Consider the following 18941-nt stretch of genomic DNA (forward strand, 5'->3'; position numbering starts at 1 on the left):
GCCACATTAGGTCTTTGTTAGGTGTGCACCATCGGAAGGCGACCACGTGGGACAGAACAATCTCCCCCTCTTCCCCTTCTCTATCTCTCTTTCATCCACAGACACACACACACCGCACACGCACGCAGACACCCAGGTCTTTGTTAGGTGTGCGCCATCGTGAGCGACCACGTGGGGGTACGAAGTCATCTCCCCCTCTCTTCTTCTCCCCCCCCTCTCTCTCTCACACACACACACACACACACACACACACACACACACACACACACCTCTTCCACAAGCCTTGCTTGATAATGTTTGTTTGCTTAGATTAGTTTATGATAGTTATTTGTTTGATTAAGTTCATTGATTTTTATTGATGTTGCTTTGTTTAAATAAATTCTGTTATAATTTTAAGAGAGCAGTTGTTTGTGATTACTGGTGTATTTGCATTGTGATATAAGCTGGGTGCGAAGGCTTTGTGTACGGATTCACGCCTTCAATTTATTAAATATAGTTATTAATTATTAATAATATTAGTAATTAAATAACTGATTTGAGACTGATTTGAGTGATATTTTGGTTATATTTCCCTGAGTACAGGGTGGTGCCCCAAAACGAGATTAAACATAGTTTAATGATATTTTATTTATATTATTAATAATAAAAAATAATTATTAAAGAATATAACCAAAGTTGACTTGATACAACCCCAACAAATGGTGCAGCCCGTGTGAGGCCTTCAATAAACCAGCTTTGTTGCCCTGTAAATGCACAGTAATCCGAACTTAAATCCTAAAAGGGATCTTTCTGAAGAAAATATTAATAATTATTAAAATAATAATTATTATATTTTCTTTAAATTTTTGTGGTTTAAGCAAAGCAGACATCAAGCTGTGGCTTAGTTGTGTTGTATGTTGTTGGTTAATGGTTAAAGCAATAACTGTTATCCCCTTGGTGTCCATACAACAATTGGACATAATGATGCAGCTAGTGTGACTTTCTCAATGAACTTGATTTGTTGCATTAATCCATATTTTGATCCTGAAGTATTCTACTAAAGGATTGTGGTGCTCCTTGTTGTTTGAGAGCCATTTGGCCAGATGAGAGTGTAACCTCATCATTGTCGCATAGCCAGCTGTCTGAGAGGTGTGAGTTCCTCCCTTCCTTTGAGGACTTGAGGTGTGAATCCTCTCTCCTGTCTTCCAGGATAGACTGCAGTGATCAGTTGGGAAACTTAGATAAGATTTGCTCTTGTGTTGATCTAGCTTTGTTTAGCTTCTGTTAACAGTAATCCACTGTGGTTCCATTTTATCACGGAAAATGTGTACCAAGACCCTAGGTGAGCCGGGAGCTGAGACTCCTTTTGGATCAGACGGCGGAGCACTGCAAGAAACTGCTGCCGGTCTGACGAACCTCTCCTCAGAGGAGAGTGCCAACCTATATAGCTATTCAATTAGCATTAGTGATAAGAAGTTAGAGGAGCTAGTTGATCGTGTCAACCACCGAGCCAGGATCACCCCTAATAAAGACAGAATGTATGCAGAAGACATATATCAACCATGGGCCAAGGTTCACTGTGGATCAGACGATCCACCCCTTCAAGACGTAGTTGCTAATCTTATCCACCTCCCTATAGAGCAGCTCGACAGTCTGAACTCCTACACCCTCAGCACATGTGAAGAGAAACTAAAGGGCTTGGTTGAATATGCAAATCAACCAACTGGGAAACCAACACGCACAACTTCAGATGTTCTAGGCGTAATTCTCCTCCGTTATCAGCGCAAATCAAATGTGCAGAATGAGATACACCGGGAACAGCTAGCCCGGTACAAGAAGAAGGACAGATCCTGCGGGACGCAGGATAAACTAAAGACCTTGCAGGAAAATTGCAAGGCCCAGCAGGAGGAGAATAAAACACTGCATAGAAGCAGCAGGTTGGCCGAACAGAAGAAACAAAGTGACACGGTACCCAGATGTCAGGATAGGCAGATACGTACTGCAGCCCCCATGTCAGCTGAGGGAACCTCAGACAAAGGATGGGAGACTGAACCAAGCCCATGGAGGAGGGAGACAGACAGATGTTGAAGGATCTGGAGGAGAGGGGAAGATACCGCCGGGTTGACCCAGGCACAAAAGCGCACACGTCCTCAGACTACCCGGTAAAGAGCTGGGTGAGTAAAGATGAAGGGCGCCACGCCTCCCCAGACCATGAAGCACCGTCATGGGGAAACGCCCCATGGCCCCCGCGTTCTGCAATACGCTTTGAGCCAAGAGAACCCTCACCCCGCAGGAGGAGGGACTTCAAGCCCCCTAGAGACAGGGAAGAGGCACAGGTCCAATCGGGCACCGAATATTACCTGTCCCATGATAGACGGCCACGTCTGAGCCGAACACAAACCCCGCCACGGTTGCAACCGTACTACCGTGACAACCACAGGGCTTACGATTCGTCAGACGACTCGGACGGCCCTCGCCAGCCTTCGGGTCAGGGTCTGCGAACCAGGCAGATAGAACCTCAGGCCAAAGATCTGAAGCGTTTTGACCCAGATAGCCCAGATTCAAGTATTAACGACTACCTTAGAGAAGTCGACCATTGTCTCCTTGACCTGCCTCATGCGTCCTCACATGAAAAACTGGAACGGATCTGGAAGACTACGGCTAGGAGTGTCCGTGCTTTCATGGGGACACTCCCACCAAAGGTCTGATCCTTGCAGAAAGGAAACAAATCTGTTAGTCAGCACTTACAAACTGCCAAGCAGAAAGTATTGGACATGTTTGAATTAATTCAGGGAGCACAGGTAAGCATGGAGCAAGGATCAGGATATGACTCTGATCTTGGACCAAGCCCCTCAAGAGATCAAACAACCCTGCTGAAAAAGCTCAGTAAAGAACCGAGCAGCCAGGACAACCCAAGGACTGAGGAAATAAGTCTATTTTTCCCTGATTTTGACTGTGGAGCCCCGCTCCTTGGGGAAACGCCCCAGTTCCCCGACAGCTGTGACACCTTTTCACACCTTCACAGGTTTGAATCACCACATAGGAAGGGGGGTGACTTCTCAGCCCCCAGAGGCAGAGATAACACCAGGCCCCCTCCTGCTACCTGTAGGTTCCCATCGCATGATTCACAGCTGAGGAATATCAAAACCTCAGATGACTCGGTTGGCTCCCTTTTACCCAGAGATCAAAGAATGCTCATTGAATCTATGGCAAAGGATGTAGAGCGGTTTGATCCAGATAACTCAGACCACTGCATCGATGACTACCTCGGAGCGATTAACCTGTGTCTCAGTGAGGTACCTGATGCATCCACAAGAGAAAAACTCTTGTTACAACCCCAACACCATATATACATACATACTGTATATATAGGGGACACGGCCTTTAGTAAACAACAGCAGTGATCAAAGGCACAAATAAATACTATTTCAAAGTTGACCACAAAATTAAACAGATAATCACTGGTCCCTGACTGGGGACGACCTGCCGCATATATCAAAACTAGGGCTGGGAAACGATTTAAAGTTTTAATCGCATGAGTTCCTGTGATTAATCGCGATTAATTGCCTTGTTATATGCAAAATCCAATAATGAATTAAAAAGTAGTGTATAGTGCACTTTTATTGTAAATGTACTTCTCAACTTAAACAATGTAATCAAAGCAAATAAATACAAAACTAAAGCTTATTGCATTCGTTGCAGTCTGGACGCAGAGTGGTGTGGGTCTGCTCTCTGACTGACAGCCTGTGAGTGCTTTAGGAAGGGGGAGGGGCTCACGGCAGCCCCCGCTGCTCGTTGAGGACAGTAACTGCAGAGCAATACGTGCTTTCACGTCAGTTTCTTACACCAAAAAAGTCTCCAATAACACCAGAAAAAGTCGCTAGATTTGTCGCTAGTAGCTGTTGACAAAAAAAGTCGCCAAGGGGGTTTGGAAAGTCGCCAGATTTAGCGAGAAAGTCGCCAAGTTGGCAACATTGTTTCTCCTCTTTCCTGTGAGCGCCGCAGCAGACATGCGCAGCAGTAAGCAACATACGAGGCTCGCTCACGATGGAATTTTACATAATAAAAGCCAGTGAGCAACAGACTTTCACAATAAGAAAATAAATAATGTTAATGCCTTAATGCGGTAATGGACAGCGTGCATCAGCCTACTCCCGTTGACCAGGATGAAACCAAAATATCCCCATGAAGGGCGCTGACATATTTCAAAATTACAACCAGAGTCTACACAGTAGGGATCCGCTAGAAGGGCCACAGCATTGAAGCACCACCGCTTCTGCTAATTAAAACACACAGAAAGTGGCGGGTATATTGTCCACAGCGGAACAGATTCCTGTGTCGGTTTAAAGCAAACATTCATGGTTATGGAAGTTCAGAGACACTTGTGTTGGTGGGTTTTACATATTCTCTCTGCTAATCAGGTGCACACAGCCATATTTATCAACATCCAATCATGATGTTTTATGTTTGGTAATATTTCTAGCATCTTATATTGTAACAATCATGAAAAATGCAGGTTTCAGAAGAATTGATGCAACGTTCATTTAAGTTTTATAGTTTGACCCATGCTCTGTCTGTCAACATAGAGGAGGAGGGGTTTATGACCTATACAGCAGCCAGTCAGCAGGGGGAGCTCTGTCCATTCCTTATACAGTCAATCATTCAAACACAGTGACAAAGTGTAACACTGAACTGGCATTTCACTGTACTAAAGTAAATCATGAGGTAATAAAGACCTACTTCTGAAGGTAGCTTGGTCCTTGTGATCACAATAAATAAACAAATGAAGTCCCTAAAGTTTTTTCCACCTCTGAACCCAAGACTCTAATGTCATTGTGTTCTTGGTCCTATTCAAATCTGTGAGCGATTATCGCTGATCCAGTGTAGTCAATTCTGGTAATAAGCCAGCATTTGCTAATCAATACTTTTATTATGGTTTTATCGATGCTTTTCTCCTGTCTGTGAACCTCTCAAAAATCCAAGTGTAAGACTGTAATGTAAAACTTGATTTTGTGTTTTGTAGCATCCAGCAATTTGCCGAAATCTACAGCCAGAAAATGGGAATAAAGGCAGAGGTGCTGCTCAGAACCCTGTGGGGGGATTTCTACCTTAATGCAAAAGCAAAAAAGATCATGAAAGGAGCTCAGGTAATGTAACCACAGGGATTTTAACATTTCTAGAATACTATAATAGGGGTCTTGTTACTTTCATAAAAAATCTGTACTTGGTACTCGTTATCTAAAAATGTGCTCATAAAAAATGTGGGTTCATTGTTCATATGAAAGAACAAAGACTCATTAAAAGTGTATGGACCCCATACATAAACATCTAACTGGCAATGTTGATAACGAGTAGAATGACCTCCAATACCTGAGAAAATATAGAAGTTGCCCAGTAGACTGTGCAGCAAGCTGATCCAGGACTATATCTAATAGGAAATCATCTCATAATAGCTTTCATCTTCTTTACATAGCTCATGTGTTACTCCTTGATCACTTTGTATTACAAATGTTTTGTTAAATATAATTTGATATTCATTTTACTTTCCCTTGTGAAATGTGCTTAAGAATGATCTCAGATCGTGAAGGATTGGAATGATCTGCCAGAGCAGAGATTTTGTAGTATTGGGCTACAGTTCACATTCTATCCGTTGCAGTTCTATGCCCATACACAAAAAATGTCAGCCAAATCACACTATTTGACTGTTTGTTTCATTCTTAACCCACAGACACACAGATAAACCAATCATAGTGAACTTCAAGTAGTGTCTTGGATGTTTTATTCCCCTCCACTTTCTGTTGGCACGGTTTCATAAATTGTGTGGAAAAGTTGTGGACTTTTTAATCAAGACTGGTAAGACCACCATGTCATCACTGTGACGAAAAACAACCCTTTCTAAAATAATAACTTTAATTCATTCATAATTAGATTTTTTTCCCTAATTACGGCTGCAGCCCTGTGTTACGGTCTAAGAGAGTGACACACCCCCTGGACACAAGATGATGATTTTTCATTGATATTTATGGTCTTGGTCTTGACTCAGTCTCAATCTCTAAATGTCTCGTTCTTGTATCGGAGCACTCTGGTCTCAGGTACGTCTTAGTGTGGTTTGACTACAACACTGCATGGCGCATAAGTCAGTAACAGAGTTAGAAGAATGTACCGTCAGGGCTCGTATGTGAGTTTAAAAGTCGATTTACTGTATTCACTCAGTTGGAGGTGGAACTCCACATGGAGCTGATCAAGTCCAGTTTCTTATTGTTTTAATAATACATTTTATAAATACATTTCGGTAGAAGAGCATTATGGCAGTATGGCTATTAAACAGAGTTATAGCTCCAACTACTGGCGGACTGCTGCATTAAAGTTTAGACAGAGCGCTTGGATGGTACTGCGGGCTGAATAAAAAAAGGTTAATTAAAATAAGTTTAACTGACTTGTAATTCTGGTGTCAACTAGGGACGGTGCCAAGTCTGTGCAAGAGTACAAAGGAATGTCACACTGAAACACACACACTTGTTTATGGATGTTGGTTTTTCAGCCATTTTACATAGCAACATTAAAATGAGCAAATTGTAAACATCCCTTTGTCTAGCAGAGTTAGGCCATGAGTTTAAAAATGTATCCTTCTTGTCTTTGTGGTATTAAACTTAAATCATTAATGTGGTCTCTTTGTTTCTCTCTTTGCTGCAGGCCAAAGGAAAGAAGCCACTATTTGTGCAGCTTGTGCTCGATAACATTTGGAGTTTATATGATGCAGTTGTCACCAGAAGGTAAGTTTACTTATATATACAGTTTATTAGTTTCTGTTGAAATTAATCATTTAATCGATGCATCGCGATGCAGACTAGACAATTAATGCATCGATGCAGGGACAAGACGTAATCGATTATGACGAGAACAGCATCTGCTAACCGCTAAATGCGGGTGTTTTGCGCAGCGTTGAGTGAGTTTGTTTTACCTAAACACACAGTGGTGTGTAATGAAAGTAAAGTAGGCTAACAGAGGGATTTGTGACAGAAAACAACATAAATTGAGTCCCGCTCCTGTGCTTGCTGACTTTATGAGCAGAGTCAGCTGGTCCTGCAGGTTCAGACCACAGTGCTCCGCTGCAGGCTGAAACGGCTTGACTCTGTGTCTTTTTAGCTGACCGCAGCTCGGGTTAACGTCTTCATCACAGCTAAGGGTGTGTTTAAACTGATGCCTCGCTGTCTTAAGTCCAGGATAACTAAAAGAAGGGGGCTGTGGCAGTGACTTGTGATAAAGTGAGCGGCTGTAAACACAGTAGACTCCCGACAGTATCACTGCTAAGTGCACCTCCGCTAAAGCTGCGTTCGTTCGGTGATAAACACTTTCTATTTCTGACAAGTTCTTCAAAATAAAAGTCCCCGGCCTATCTGAAGTTGAAGTTTATTGTGAAACACCCATATCAGGAAATGGGGCGTTTACAGCAGTAGCAACTTAACACAACTCGTCTGAAATAGAAAGGACAGAAACAAAACTAACCCTGAACAAAGCTCACAGCTAAAGGCTACAACATCCTGAGAAGAGAACACACATTCAGTGATTTAAAAACATCTTTCTCTCATATAATAAACTAAACACACAAACACTTATACTTTTTACCTATACTGTAGGCTACCTATATAATGTATTAATTTTAACTTACAATGTAAAGATATTGATAATGACGTTGTCTGAAGCACTTTTAAAATTATACAAAAGGAGTTCATATTTATAAGACTGTTTGACTATGTTTATGAAAAAGTAGCCATGTGCAGTAATATAGGAAATTGAGGATGAATCTAAGGGTGCACCAATAGACCTGCATGTGATTGTCCTCACCAGATCAGACTAACACACATTAGCCGTTTCATGCACTGTGCAGCACGCTGCGCACAGCGACACAAACACTAAGGGACGGCCACACACACAACAAGCTCACATGTTGGCAATGCAGACGTGAGATGCCCATCAGCAGAGGAGAAAAAGGTTCAACACAGGAGGAGAAACACACACCATTTGTCAAGGTCTGATCTAATGTTTAGACTTATAAGTAAACTTTAAGTGCAGTTTTTCAAGACAACAGGTGAGCAGCAGAGCTGCGGAGCTGTGCGGCGTCTTTAGGTGAAATGGATTTGTTCCGCTCTTTCAGAAGTTGTTTTGCAGGTTCAAAAATAATATTCAGCTAGAATTTCGATATCTAGGTTTACAACTAGTTATGCTGCTTTGTCTGACAGGGGGCTCAAACGTCTTTGACTGTGTTTAAAAACTCGAAACCTGCGCAGCGATTGAAAAGCTCAGGACGTTGTAACACTCTGCAGGAGGTAAACAAGGTACGGACCGTTTTAGGGAACGGACATAAAAACAATCACACATTCCGGTGTAGGCTACTGCAGCCACACATCACATTTAACGGGGTAAACTGTACTTTAAATGTACTTAGGGAAAAAAAAAAAAAGTTCTTATAGTTGATAATAACTCCCTGACGCTAGCGGGGCAAATTAGACACATTATGATGTGACAGATTAGACTATGACAGATTAGACTATGACGTGACAGATTAGACTATGACAGATTAGACTATGACGTGACAGATTAGACTATGACGTGACAGATTAGACTATGACAGATTAGACTATGACGTGACAGATTAGACTATGGCGTGACAGATTAAACTATGACGTGACAGATTAGACTATGACGTGACAGATTAGACTATGACGTGACAGATTAGACTATGACGTGACAGATTAGACTATGACATGACAGATTAGACCACGACGCCACAGATTAGACTATGACGTGACAGATTAGACTATGACGTGACAGATTAGACTACGACGCCACAGATTAGACTACGACGCCACAGATTAGACTACGACGCCACAGATTAGACTACGACGTGACAGATTAGACTGTGACGTGACAGATTAGACTGTGACGTGACAGATTAGACTGTGACGTGACAGATTAGACTATGACGTGACAGATTAGACTATGACGTGACAGATTAGACTATGGCGTGACAGATTAGACTATGACATGACAGATTAGACTATGACATGACAGATTAGACTATGACGTGACAGATTAGACTGTGACGTGACAGATTAGACTGTGACGTGACAGATTAGACTATGACGTGACAGATTAGACTATGGCGTGACAGATTAGACTGTGACATGACAGATTAGACTGTGACATGACAGATTAGACTGTGACGTGACAGATTAGACTACGACGCCACAGATTAGACTATGACGTGACAGATTAGACTGTGACGTGACAGATTAGACTACGACGCCACAGATTAGACTATGACGTGACAGATTAGACTGTGACGTGACAGATTAGACTACGACGCCACAGATTAGACTATGACGTGACAGATTAGACTGTGACGTGACAGATTAGACTGTGACGCCACAGATTAGACTGTGACGTGACAGATTAGACTATGGCGGGCCACCACAGTTTAGTTAATTAATGGGAAACACTGGGGTATATAAATCAGGAGCCATTTCTTGTTTGCACAAAAACATGCCCTCCCTGCATAAATCAGGGCCCAGGCTGGGCCTTCCCAGTCTGGGCCTTCCCAGTCTAAAAAGTCTGGATTCTGCCCTTCTTGTTGAACTATCAAAAAGTGTTTAAGAATTGGAGTTACTCAATTGATTCAAGAAATCGTTACAGCCCAAACTAGTACAAGCTAATAATGCTATCATATCACAAACAGACCAGTTATTTGGTAAGGACAAAGAAAATACCAAAATGTGCTGCAGGCCCACATCTGAATAGGTGACTGAAGCTGTGTGTTAGTTCTCTGAAGTTGCATCAGTGCATCCCACACTTTTGTTCTTTACTTGAAACTCTACCACCAGCATGTACAGTAGAGATGCAAGACAGGGCGGCAGTAGCTCAGTCTGTAGGGACTTGGGTTGGGAATCGGAAGGTCGCCGGTTCAAGTCCCGGCACGGACCAAGTCCGGAAATTGGTCTGGTAGCTGGAGAGGTGCCAGGCCACTTCCTGAGCACTGCCGAGGTGCCCTTGAGCAAGGCACCCAACCCCCCCCCCCCCCACAAGCTCAGGAGCGCCCGCCGTAGGGCAGCCCCCTCACTCTGAGACCTCTCCATTAGTGCATGTCCACAGGATCCTGTTTGTGCATGTGTGTGTATTTCAGTTCATGTTTGTGTAGCATGTTTACTAGACAGAGTGTAAAAAAACGAATTTCCCCTCGCGGGATCAATAAAGTATAAATTCTTCTTCTTCTTCTGAAGCCAGGAAGAGTAAAACGAGGAAATCAAACTTCCTTTCCTTCATAGCCTCACATGAGGCATCATCCCTTTGTGATTGATAGTCAGTAGAATCTGTCAGTCTGCTTTAACGGCACAAATGTATTGAAATACACACTTTATATATATACCAGCACATGATGAAATATATGTATTTGTATTAGGCCAATTCATAACAACTACACAAAATGAAAGTGGCACGGAAAAAATTCCTTTAAGAGGCAGAAACCTTGAGAAAACCAGACTCATGATGAACAGCCATCTGCCAAACTGTGTTGGGCTTGGAAAGTGGGATAGAGGGAGATTGAGGAAGAAGGACTTCATTTTATCTCAATAAACTAGTAAATGCTGACAGCTCTAATTTGGATGTTACTTATTTATATTAACTTTGTTAAAGCTAACTATCTTTGTTGAGTGAAAAAAGCAAAACAAATTCCAGGAACATTTTCTGACAATCACCCTGAATCTGCCATTTTATTAAGGGTTTACTCTTCATATCTGTTGTTTTTCTGTTAATAGAGACAAGGAGAAGGTGGAGAAGGTGATGACTTCACTAGGAATAAAGGTGTTGGCCAGAGACTCTCGTCACTCTGACCCCAAAGTACTACTTTCTGCCATCTGCGCCCAGTGGTTACCAGTGTCCCAGGCTGTCTTATGTATCCTTTGTCTTAACTATGTGTCTATACAATAGAACATGCCTGCTTTCATGTCCTGCCTTTTAAGCTACCTTACATGAAGATATTGTTTGGGAAGGTTTTGTATTTGGTGTCTTTAACACAGACTGCAGCAATGGTGTGTGAAAAGCTTCCTAGCCCCTTAGACATGGTGTCAGAGAGGGTGGAGAAACTGATGAGTGTTGGTGTGCGGCTGTTTGATTTAATGCCGAAACAGACGCAGGAACTCAAAAGAGGTCAGTACACACATGTTTGCCCACACCTCATATGTTGCTTTTCCTCATTTACATATCTCCTATTGGCTACATCCACAACATTACTTTGTGGAAATCAATTGCGGGACCATTGAGCATAAAAAGTTTACAAGACTTGCATTACAAATTGTTGGTTTTCTGTAAAAAACTGAAATAGATTGTATTTGTATTTGGGATGTTCTGAGTCGACACACATTTAAAGTCAGACTAACCGTCTAAAGTTAAGAAAACTCTAGGTAATGAATGAATGTGGCTAACATAAGCAGTGCTAGTATCACTAGCCTTTGGTCCCCATTTCCACATACCTGTGATAAATGTGGTTACGCATTGCTCTGATCAATATGCCCATTTAACCTGACAGCCTACGTACATTTTAAACTCAATTAATTTGACCACCAGGAGAGTAGAGCCAGAAGGGAAGGCTCTGAGCCCAATACTTTCTGAAAGTTGAACATTTGTATTGCTCAAGAAAATGAATTTTTAGCGGAAACACTCGTATTGCAGACTGATTGTATTACAGGTCACAGATGTGTGATCCAGGTTTAACTAGAATAACTTGAATACAATAGAGAGGTTTGTCTGTTAAGATTTCCTCTGTCAACAGATGAAATAATTATGGAGGATTCATTTAGGATAATTATTGTTTGGCCAATGCTGCCCTGCTCTCAATACAAAATGAATCGAAAGCCAATCAAACTTATTTCCTATAGGCAACTTTAAATGTCAGAGGGTTAATATATTGTATTAAAACGCAGATCTCATCTGGTTAGAATAACATATCATAGCTTATTTCTGAAAACACTTGTCTGATTGCCTTATAAAAGCAGCTTACAGTGCTTGGCACTGGCATCAGTTTGAGAAATTGCTTTAGTTTTGATACTGTTCCGTTATACTTAACAAATATTTTTCATGATATTTTATAGCATTCCTTCAGTGCTCAAGTGCGGAAAATGCTCCAGTCATCATCTTTGTGTCCAAGATGTTTGCTGTGAACACCAAGGCATTGCCGCAGAACAAACAGAGGTAAGTGTTAACCCAGTATAAACATCTTCAGTTTAAATTCACACATTTGGTTGTAGTGTGCATGCAGGGAACACTGATTGTTCACCCTACAAACCACAGTGGCGAGTAAATAAAAGTGAAATAGTGATTTCTGACAGACAACGGCTCAGATTGAGTCCCCCAGTTTTCTGCACGTTTTGTTGTGACACTCAGAGTAGAACCAGCGTCTCACACAATCACTGATCAACCTTGTGTCAGAGCGGTGTTTACAATGAAGGTGAATAATGGCACAGCAATCACATAAACTTGTATATTTCCCTCTTAAAGTTTCAGAAGATAGCTGACAGCAACATTAACGGGGTGTTTCTCTCTGTCTTGGGCTCTAATACAGTCTAGTTTTATGGATTTGCATCTCTATTAAAACAGATCCACTCGCTGAACATGTGTTTTAATTAGGGCTGGGCACGTTAACGCGTTATTTTCGTGTTAACTAATTAATTAATTATCGCCAATTATCTTTATCTCGCATTAACGCAGTTTTTATTATTTATTTTCTTATTGTAAAAGTCTGTTGCTCACTGCCTTTTATTTTGTAAAATTCCGTCGTGAGTGAGCCTACTATGTTGCTTACTGCTGCGGCGCTCACAGGAAAGAGGAAACTGCGAAGTTGAATTTTCTTATCACCGGAGTACTTGATAAGTACTCCAAAATATGTTGCAGCCAGAAACTCAGGCGGACACTAAAAGGTCGTTTCACTTGTCTTCACTTTATTTAAGCGTTTAACAAAGACCCAGTACCTTCATTCACTCTGCCTACGAGTCTCTTCAGCTGCTCAATAATAACTACAGCTTTCTTGCTAACTCCGGAGCATCACAACAACAACACTCTTCTTCTCTGAACTCCTGCATGTCACTGTTTCTCACTCACAGACTCCACCTAGTGGGGTAGATTATGCAGCGCATTTAATTAATAACATGTCAACATCAACTGCTTGAATAATGTTGCAGTTCAGAAAAATACATTAACATTAGCAACTTTGAAGATTAATTCAAAAAGATTATAAACTAAAGAATTTCAAAATGACAAGTACAACAAACATTTGTTTGTGGGGTCCTCGATAACCAAACAATAAACATCAATGTTCTCAATTGACCTGTCACACTCTCCCCCACTTTAAAAATGGCGTCCCGACATTTTCATTATACCTCTTAGCCTAAAACCTTTCTGGACAGTTTTTGTTTTATATAACAAACAGGATGACATTATGCCCTTGCAGTGGCAATAAGCTTTAGTTTTGTATTTATTTGCTTTGATTACATTGTTTAAGTTGAGAAGTACATTTACAATAAAAGTGCGCTATACACTACTTTTTAATTCATTATTGGATTTTGCATATAACAAGGCAATTAATCGCGATTAATCACAGGAACTCATGCGATTAATGCGATTAAAACTTTTAATCGTTGCCCAGCCCTAGTTTTAACTGATGTCATGCTTGTTATTATTATTATGCCACAGGCTAAACTTCATATTGGCGAGATTTGGTAGAGTCGTGGCCTCTCAACCGGAAGGTCGAGGGTTCAATCCCCAGCTGGGCAACATGTCCGATGTGTCCTTGGGCAAGACACTTAACCCACATTGCTCCCTCTGCTTCAGTGGTGGTGTATGAATGGGATTAGTTACTTCTGATGGATGATACTACATAGAACACTACCATCAGTGTGTGAATGTGTAGGTGTGACATGTGGTGTAAAAGTGCTTTGAGTAGTCGGAAGACTAGAAAAGAGCTTTATAAGCTCAAGTCCATTTACCATTAACTTCTGCTGACTTGGCATACGAACAATCACTAACAGATCGACAACTTTTCTCGCCCTGCATCAGTCAAAGTCTGCCCAAATAACTCCAACGAATAACATTAACATACGTTGCTAACTCATCAGGGGACACTAACGTTATTCTGCTATTCTAGTCGTTATATGATGCAAACAAATAAGACACAAAGTTTGTGTGATATAACTTAGATCATGAAGGATTTTAACGTGCTGACGATCTGCCAAAGCAGGGAGATCGTAGAACCGGGCTAATGTTTTTATTCTATCATGCTGCAGTTTATTCTCCTACACAGACGCGCCGTTTTAAACAGTAGGCCAACAATCATTTATTTCTATACATTGATTTCCATGCATACTGCTTGAAGTGATATCAGTCTGCAGCTCTTTCTCCTCTCGTTCAGTGTGCAGCAGTCAGGTGAAAGTGAGTAACCATGGTGACTGTCTGTCTGTCAATCAACGATGTTCCGCCCCCTCTATGAATAAAACTCTTCTATCAGTAAAACTTACTTTGATCATGTGTCGCAGAATGAACACATTCTGTATTATGTTTGATTATATATAAACAAAACTAAAGTTAGTCCAATGACGTCATAAAAACAACAAAGCCTATGAACACAGGCTGCAGAGCCCATATGAAGCTACAGCTGCAGAGCTAAAATAGATCAGAAACACAAGAACTCGAAGTCTACATGTTTTTAAATGAATGCATCACTGTGTGAAAATGTTCCTGATGAACATATAAAGAGGACACATAACTAAATCATAATTTCAAAGTGGTGAGGAAAACCTTCAAATTGTAAATATTGATCAAATTGAGGGAAAGACATTTCTGTTGCTAAAGATGTTCTGGGTGAGAGACCTCCAGACCTCCTTCAAAGATGTTTTTCAAATAGACTGTGCATTTAAAAACGTTATACAGGGAAATAAGTTTGGTTGAACTGGTCAGTAACTTACAAATTAGTCTTAAGATCAGTATGAAAAAAAATCGTGATTGTTATTTTGCCATTAAAAAATCGTTATATGATATTTTTCCATATCGTCCATCTCTATTACTCACCAGCATCGGACTTACAGCCCACCGTTTCCAAAAGCCTCTCCATATTTACTCTAGTCTGTTCTCTTGCACGGTCACTCTCTTTTTCTAGTCCTAGCTTCATCCGTCAGCGTCCTCTTCTGTATCTTAGCCTTAGCCATTGCATCAAGTAGTACAGAGACGGGCTAACTAGCCGTTTTCATAGCATATCCAAGGATTTGTGAACTAGTGCCATAAAGCGGTACGTACTTCTCGTGAGGTAACCGCAATAAGAAATGACATTTGAGGTGAGCTGGGCGGACGTAGGAGAGACACCATCCTCCCTGTTGAAAGTAATTACGCTATTAGATGGACTTACAAGCAACTATTTTAGGGTGGAAAAGTTACATATTGTTGCTTTAACTAAAATCCAATTCCCTCCCATGACATGACAGCACATGGTCTGCTGCAACAAGCTGGCTCCAGCATAAGAGCTTTGTCTGCCCTTGGCCAAGCCACAGAAATTAGTGTTTCATCTTACAGAGTGTAAACTTTGCGCACTAAATTTAAACAGTGCAAGACTAAATGCAAAAGTAATCTAATAACAAACAAACTAATTGTGTAAATTGTTTAAGTGGTTGACTGCAAAATAAACTTGTTAGTGGACAACTAATGAGGTGAGAGTGTGGGGGAGTGCGATATTACCCCGGCCATCACAAACACATAGCTAATAAGTAATCTTTTCAAACTTTTATCATTTGTTACTAGCTCCTTACTTCCTTCCTTCATTCATTATCACACACAACTAAACACACTTAGCCTAATGTAACATTACTAGCATGATTTTACAATGCTAACAGAAGGTGTTGGAAACACATATTAAAATGATAAAAAGTTCCAAGAGAGAGACACTTTCTGCCAAGTAATGTGAAGCCTTTCATGATGCCCCCCTCTGAGTAACTTAACATCACACTGATGGAGTGTCTATGCATGCATGTTCGCGTGAGCCTGCAGAGCCTGAAGAGAGGGCACCGTGCTGGCCTTGATCGCATAGATAGCTAGATAGGAACTTTATTAATCCCTTGGGAAGGTTCCCTCAGGAAATTCAGATTCCAGCAGCAGGTAACACCAAAGGATAGAAAAGCACACAAGATACAAAGAATAAAATAAAAACACAAGTTATATATAAATAATATACTGTACACAGTAGCAGCAATAGACATGTCATATGTCCCACCTTGATATTCTTATTTAACCAAATGTAGACTATCTATTTAAAAAAGAGCAATCTCTCTACAGAGGGCTAAAGGGCAGATGCTCAAGACCCTTTTTTGTCAATGTCTCCACGTGCCTGGTTTAGGCCATTGACACAGGAGGAAATTGCCCAGCGCAGAGAGATAGCCAGACAGAGACATGCTGAAAGGATGGTTACTGATCAGACACCAACAGAGAGCCACAAAGAACATACCCACTCACAGACTAAATCACAGGAAGGCAAACCTTCAGGACTCAGCACAGGTAAGCTTTATTTATTTATTTTTTCTTTCTTAAAAGACCGTAGTCTGATAAAGGAAAGTACTACTTTTATACGTAATTTAAATTTGTGAAGATTTCAACAACTTGTGTGTATCCCTTTCTTTCTTTATCTTTGTCAGCTAAGATGACGATGCAAGACTCAAAGCCAGAGGAGGAAGATGAGCAGAAAGAGGCCTTCGTAGCGTTTGCACGGGTCTACAGTGGGACGGTCAGGAAAGGACAGAAAGTGTTTGTTCTGGGGCCAAAGTATGACCCTGCCCAGGGCCTGAGCATGGTGAGTGAGTCCCCTCGTTATCGTCCTTTACACTACTGTTTTATATGTAAGGTTCTTACTGAAACTGTTCTTGCAAAACAAATTAATTACAACTGTAGTCAACAAAAAAGAAACTTGGTCAACTGAATGAAAAAAAGCATGTGAGCCTGAGGCTAGATCAGTGGTTCTCAACTCGTCAAGTACAACTAGATTGTCCCACACTCCAGTCCAGTGGTGGCGGTAATGCACCAGAAAGCTAGCCGCCAATCGCTATAGACGCTAAAACGGAAGAAGAATTCACACGACGACGACGACGACGACGACAACAACAACGGCGTCGGCGTCGGCAACGGCAGCAGTGTGAGCACCGAGGAGCAACTCATAGCCAAAAAAGTCCTGCACACGGTCATTAAATTCAGCTGGCGTACCACACGATGTGAAATGGTAAATACTTTCCATTCAGGATACACCCTTCTATCCAGGACTACTTTACTGACTTGATGGAGAGGAAGAATGTGGCTACCATGGACAAAGTAAAAAGTGAACTAAAAAAAAGCACATCCAAACTATCACTACACAGAATTTTATTTTGAAGATTCTTGAAGAGCAATGCTCTAAGTGTCATGTTAAAGAAATGTTTAATAAATATTGAAATGTTAACAAAAAATGTTTTGATATCCTTATTGTGTGAATCGTTACATTGATCAAGTAATGTGAGATAATCGATAACTGAAAAATAATCGCTAGGTTAATCGTTTGAAAAACAATTGTTTGGGACAGCTCTATCATCAAGCCTCAGAACCAACATCCAACTTCTCCATGGGAAATAGCCAGTGTTGGGCTCGTTACTGAAAAAAAGTAATATATTACTCATTACTCGTTACTCTTACTTACTTACTCTTACTCTCATTACCGAATTACTTTACTTATTACTCCCTGCCAACAGTAATATGTTACACTACAGAAGTAACACAAACACAGTTGAGTAATTTCAACATGTTGAAATATATTTGTAACATGTAAAAATGGTTTTACAGATATCTAAAATTATAATTTCCACTTGTAAAATAAAAACTAAATTGCTACTTGTCAGCCAGACTAATTTAATGTTAAAAGGGCTTGCCATAGCACCGCCATGTCAGGAGAATATCCAAAGCAGTCCTCCTCAAATGATCTAGTTATTTCAGGAGTGTATATGTCTGTGTGATTTATCTAAGCAACCAATCATGTAGAACTTTGACCTTCGACATATAGTGTAGGCATGGTGGGCAGCAGTAGCTCAGTCTGTAGGGACTTGGGTTGGGAATCGGAGGGTCACCGGTTCAAGTCCTGGCACAGACCAAGTCCGGAAATTGGTCTGGTAGCTGGAGAGGTGCCAGTCCACTTCCTGAGCACTGCCGAGGTGCCCTTGAGCAAGGCACCAAACCCCCCCACCAGCTCAGGAGCGCCCACTGTGGGCAGCCCCATCACTCTGACATCTCTCCATTAATGCATGTCCATAGGATCCTGTTTGTGCATGTGTGTGTATTTCGGCCTGTGTGTGTGTGTGTGTAGCATGTTCATTAAACAGAGTGTAAAAATGAATTTCCCCTCGCGGGATTAATGAAGGAAAAATTATTAAATTATAGATGTCATATATTTTCATACTAATTCATTGGAAACCACATGTCAACCTTTTTGTCCATGCATTTGAATCCCAAAAACCTGTAATACCTAGATATCATGTGATACATGTGTGACCCTCTTGGCTCATCATCCTTCTCCCTTTTATCTTCCAGTTGCCAGAGGGTTGTACCGCCTCAGACTGTGTGCTTCAGGTGCCTCATCTGTCCTGTTGTTCAGTGGGAAGCCTCTACCTGCTGATGGGCAGAGAGCTAGAGGAGCTGGAAGAGGTGCCAGCAGGAAACGTCCTGGGTAAATATGTCTACATCTTTTTGGCATTTTCTTCCATTAAAGGCAATCATTAGAGTGCACCAATGATTCCACAAACTCTAGGGTAAGAGAAAGCCTGACCCGATGTATTCAATATGCAGCGTCTGCAAAATGAAAGTAAGGTACTTTAGGCATATCCTGCACTAAGCACCCCTCTGTAACAAAAAGGGAATGT

At 41.3% G+C, this 18941-nt stretch overlaps 1 protein-coding gene across 3 annotated transcripts in view; it reads left to right on the forward strand.

The window, feature by feature from the left end:
* The window catches only part of efl1 (elongation factor like GTPase 1), a 70078-nt gene that overhangs the window by 12594 nt on the left and 38543 nt on the right, over nt 1-18941 (forward strand). For all 3 annotated transcript variants that reach the window (XM_061043734.1, XM_061043727.1, XM_061043740.1), the window contains exons 8-15: nt 5003-5126; nt 6673-6752; nt 10791-10927; nt 11059-11181; nt 12123-12222; nt 16406-16563; nt 16701-16855; nt 18613-18748. In XM_061043734.1, the coding sequence (XP_060899717.1) occupies nt 5003-5126; nt 6673-6752; nt 10791-10927; nt 11059-11181; nt 12123-12222; nt 16406-16563; nt 16701-16855; nt 18613-18748 (1013 nt within the window). The remainder of the gene's footprint in view (nt 1-5002; nt 5127-6672; nt 6753-10790; nt 10928-11058; nt 11182-12122; nt 12223-16405; nt 16564-16700; nt 16856-18612; nt 18749-18941) is intronic.

Source organism: Labrus mixtus, chromosome 1 (assembly GCF_963584025.1).
Source record: "Labrus mixtus chromosome 1, fLabMix1.1, whole genome shotgun sequence".
Lineage (NCBI taxonomy): Eukaryota > Metazoa > Chordata > Actinopteri > Labriformes > Labridae > Labrus > Labrus mixtus.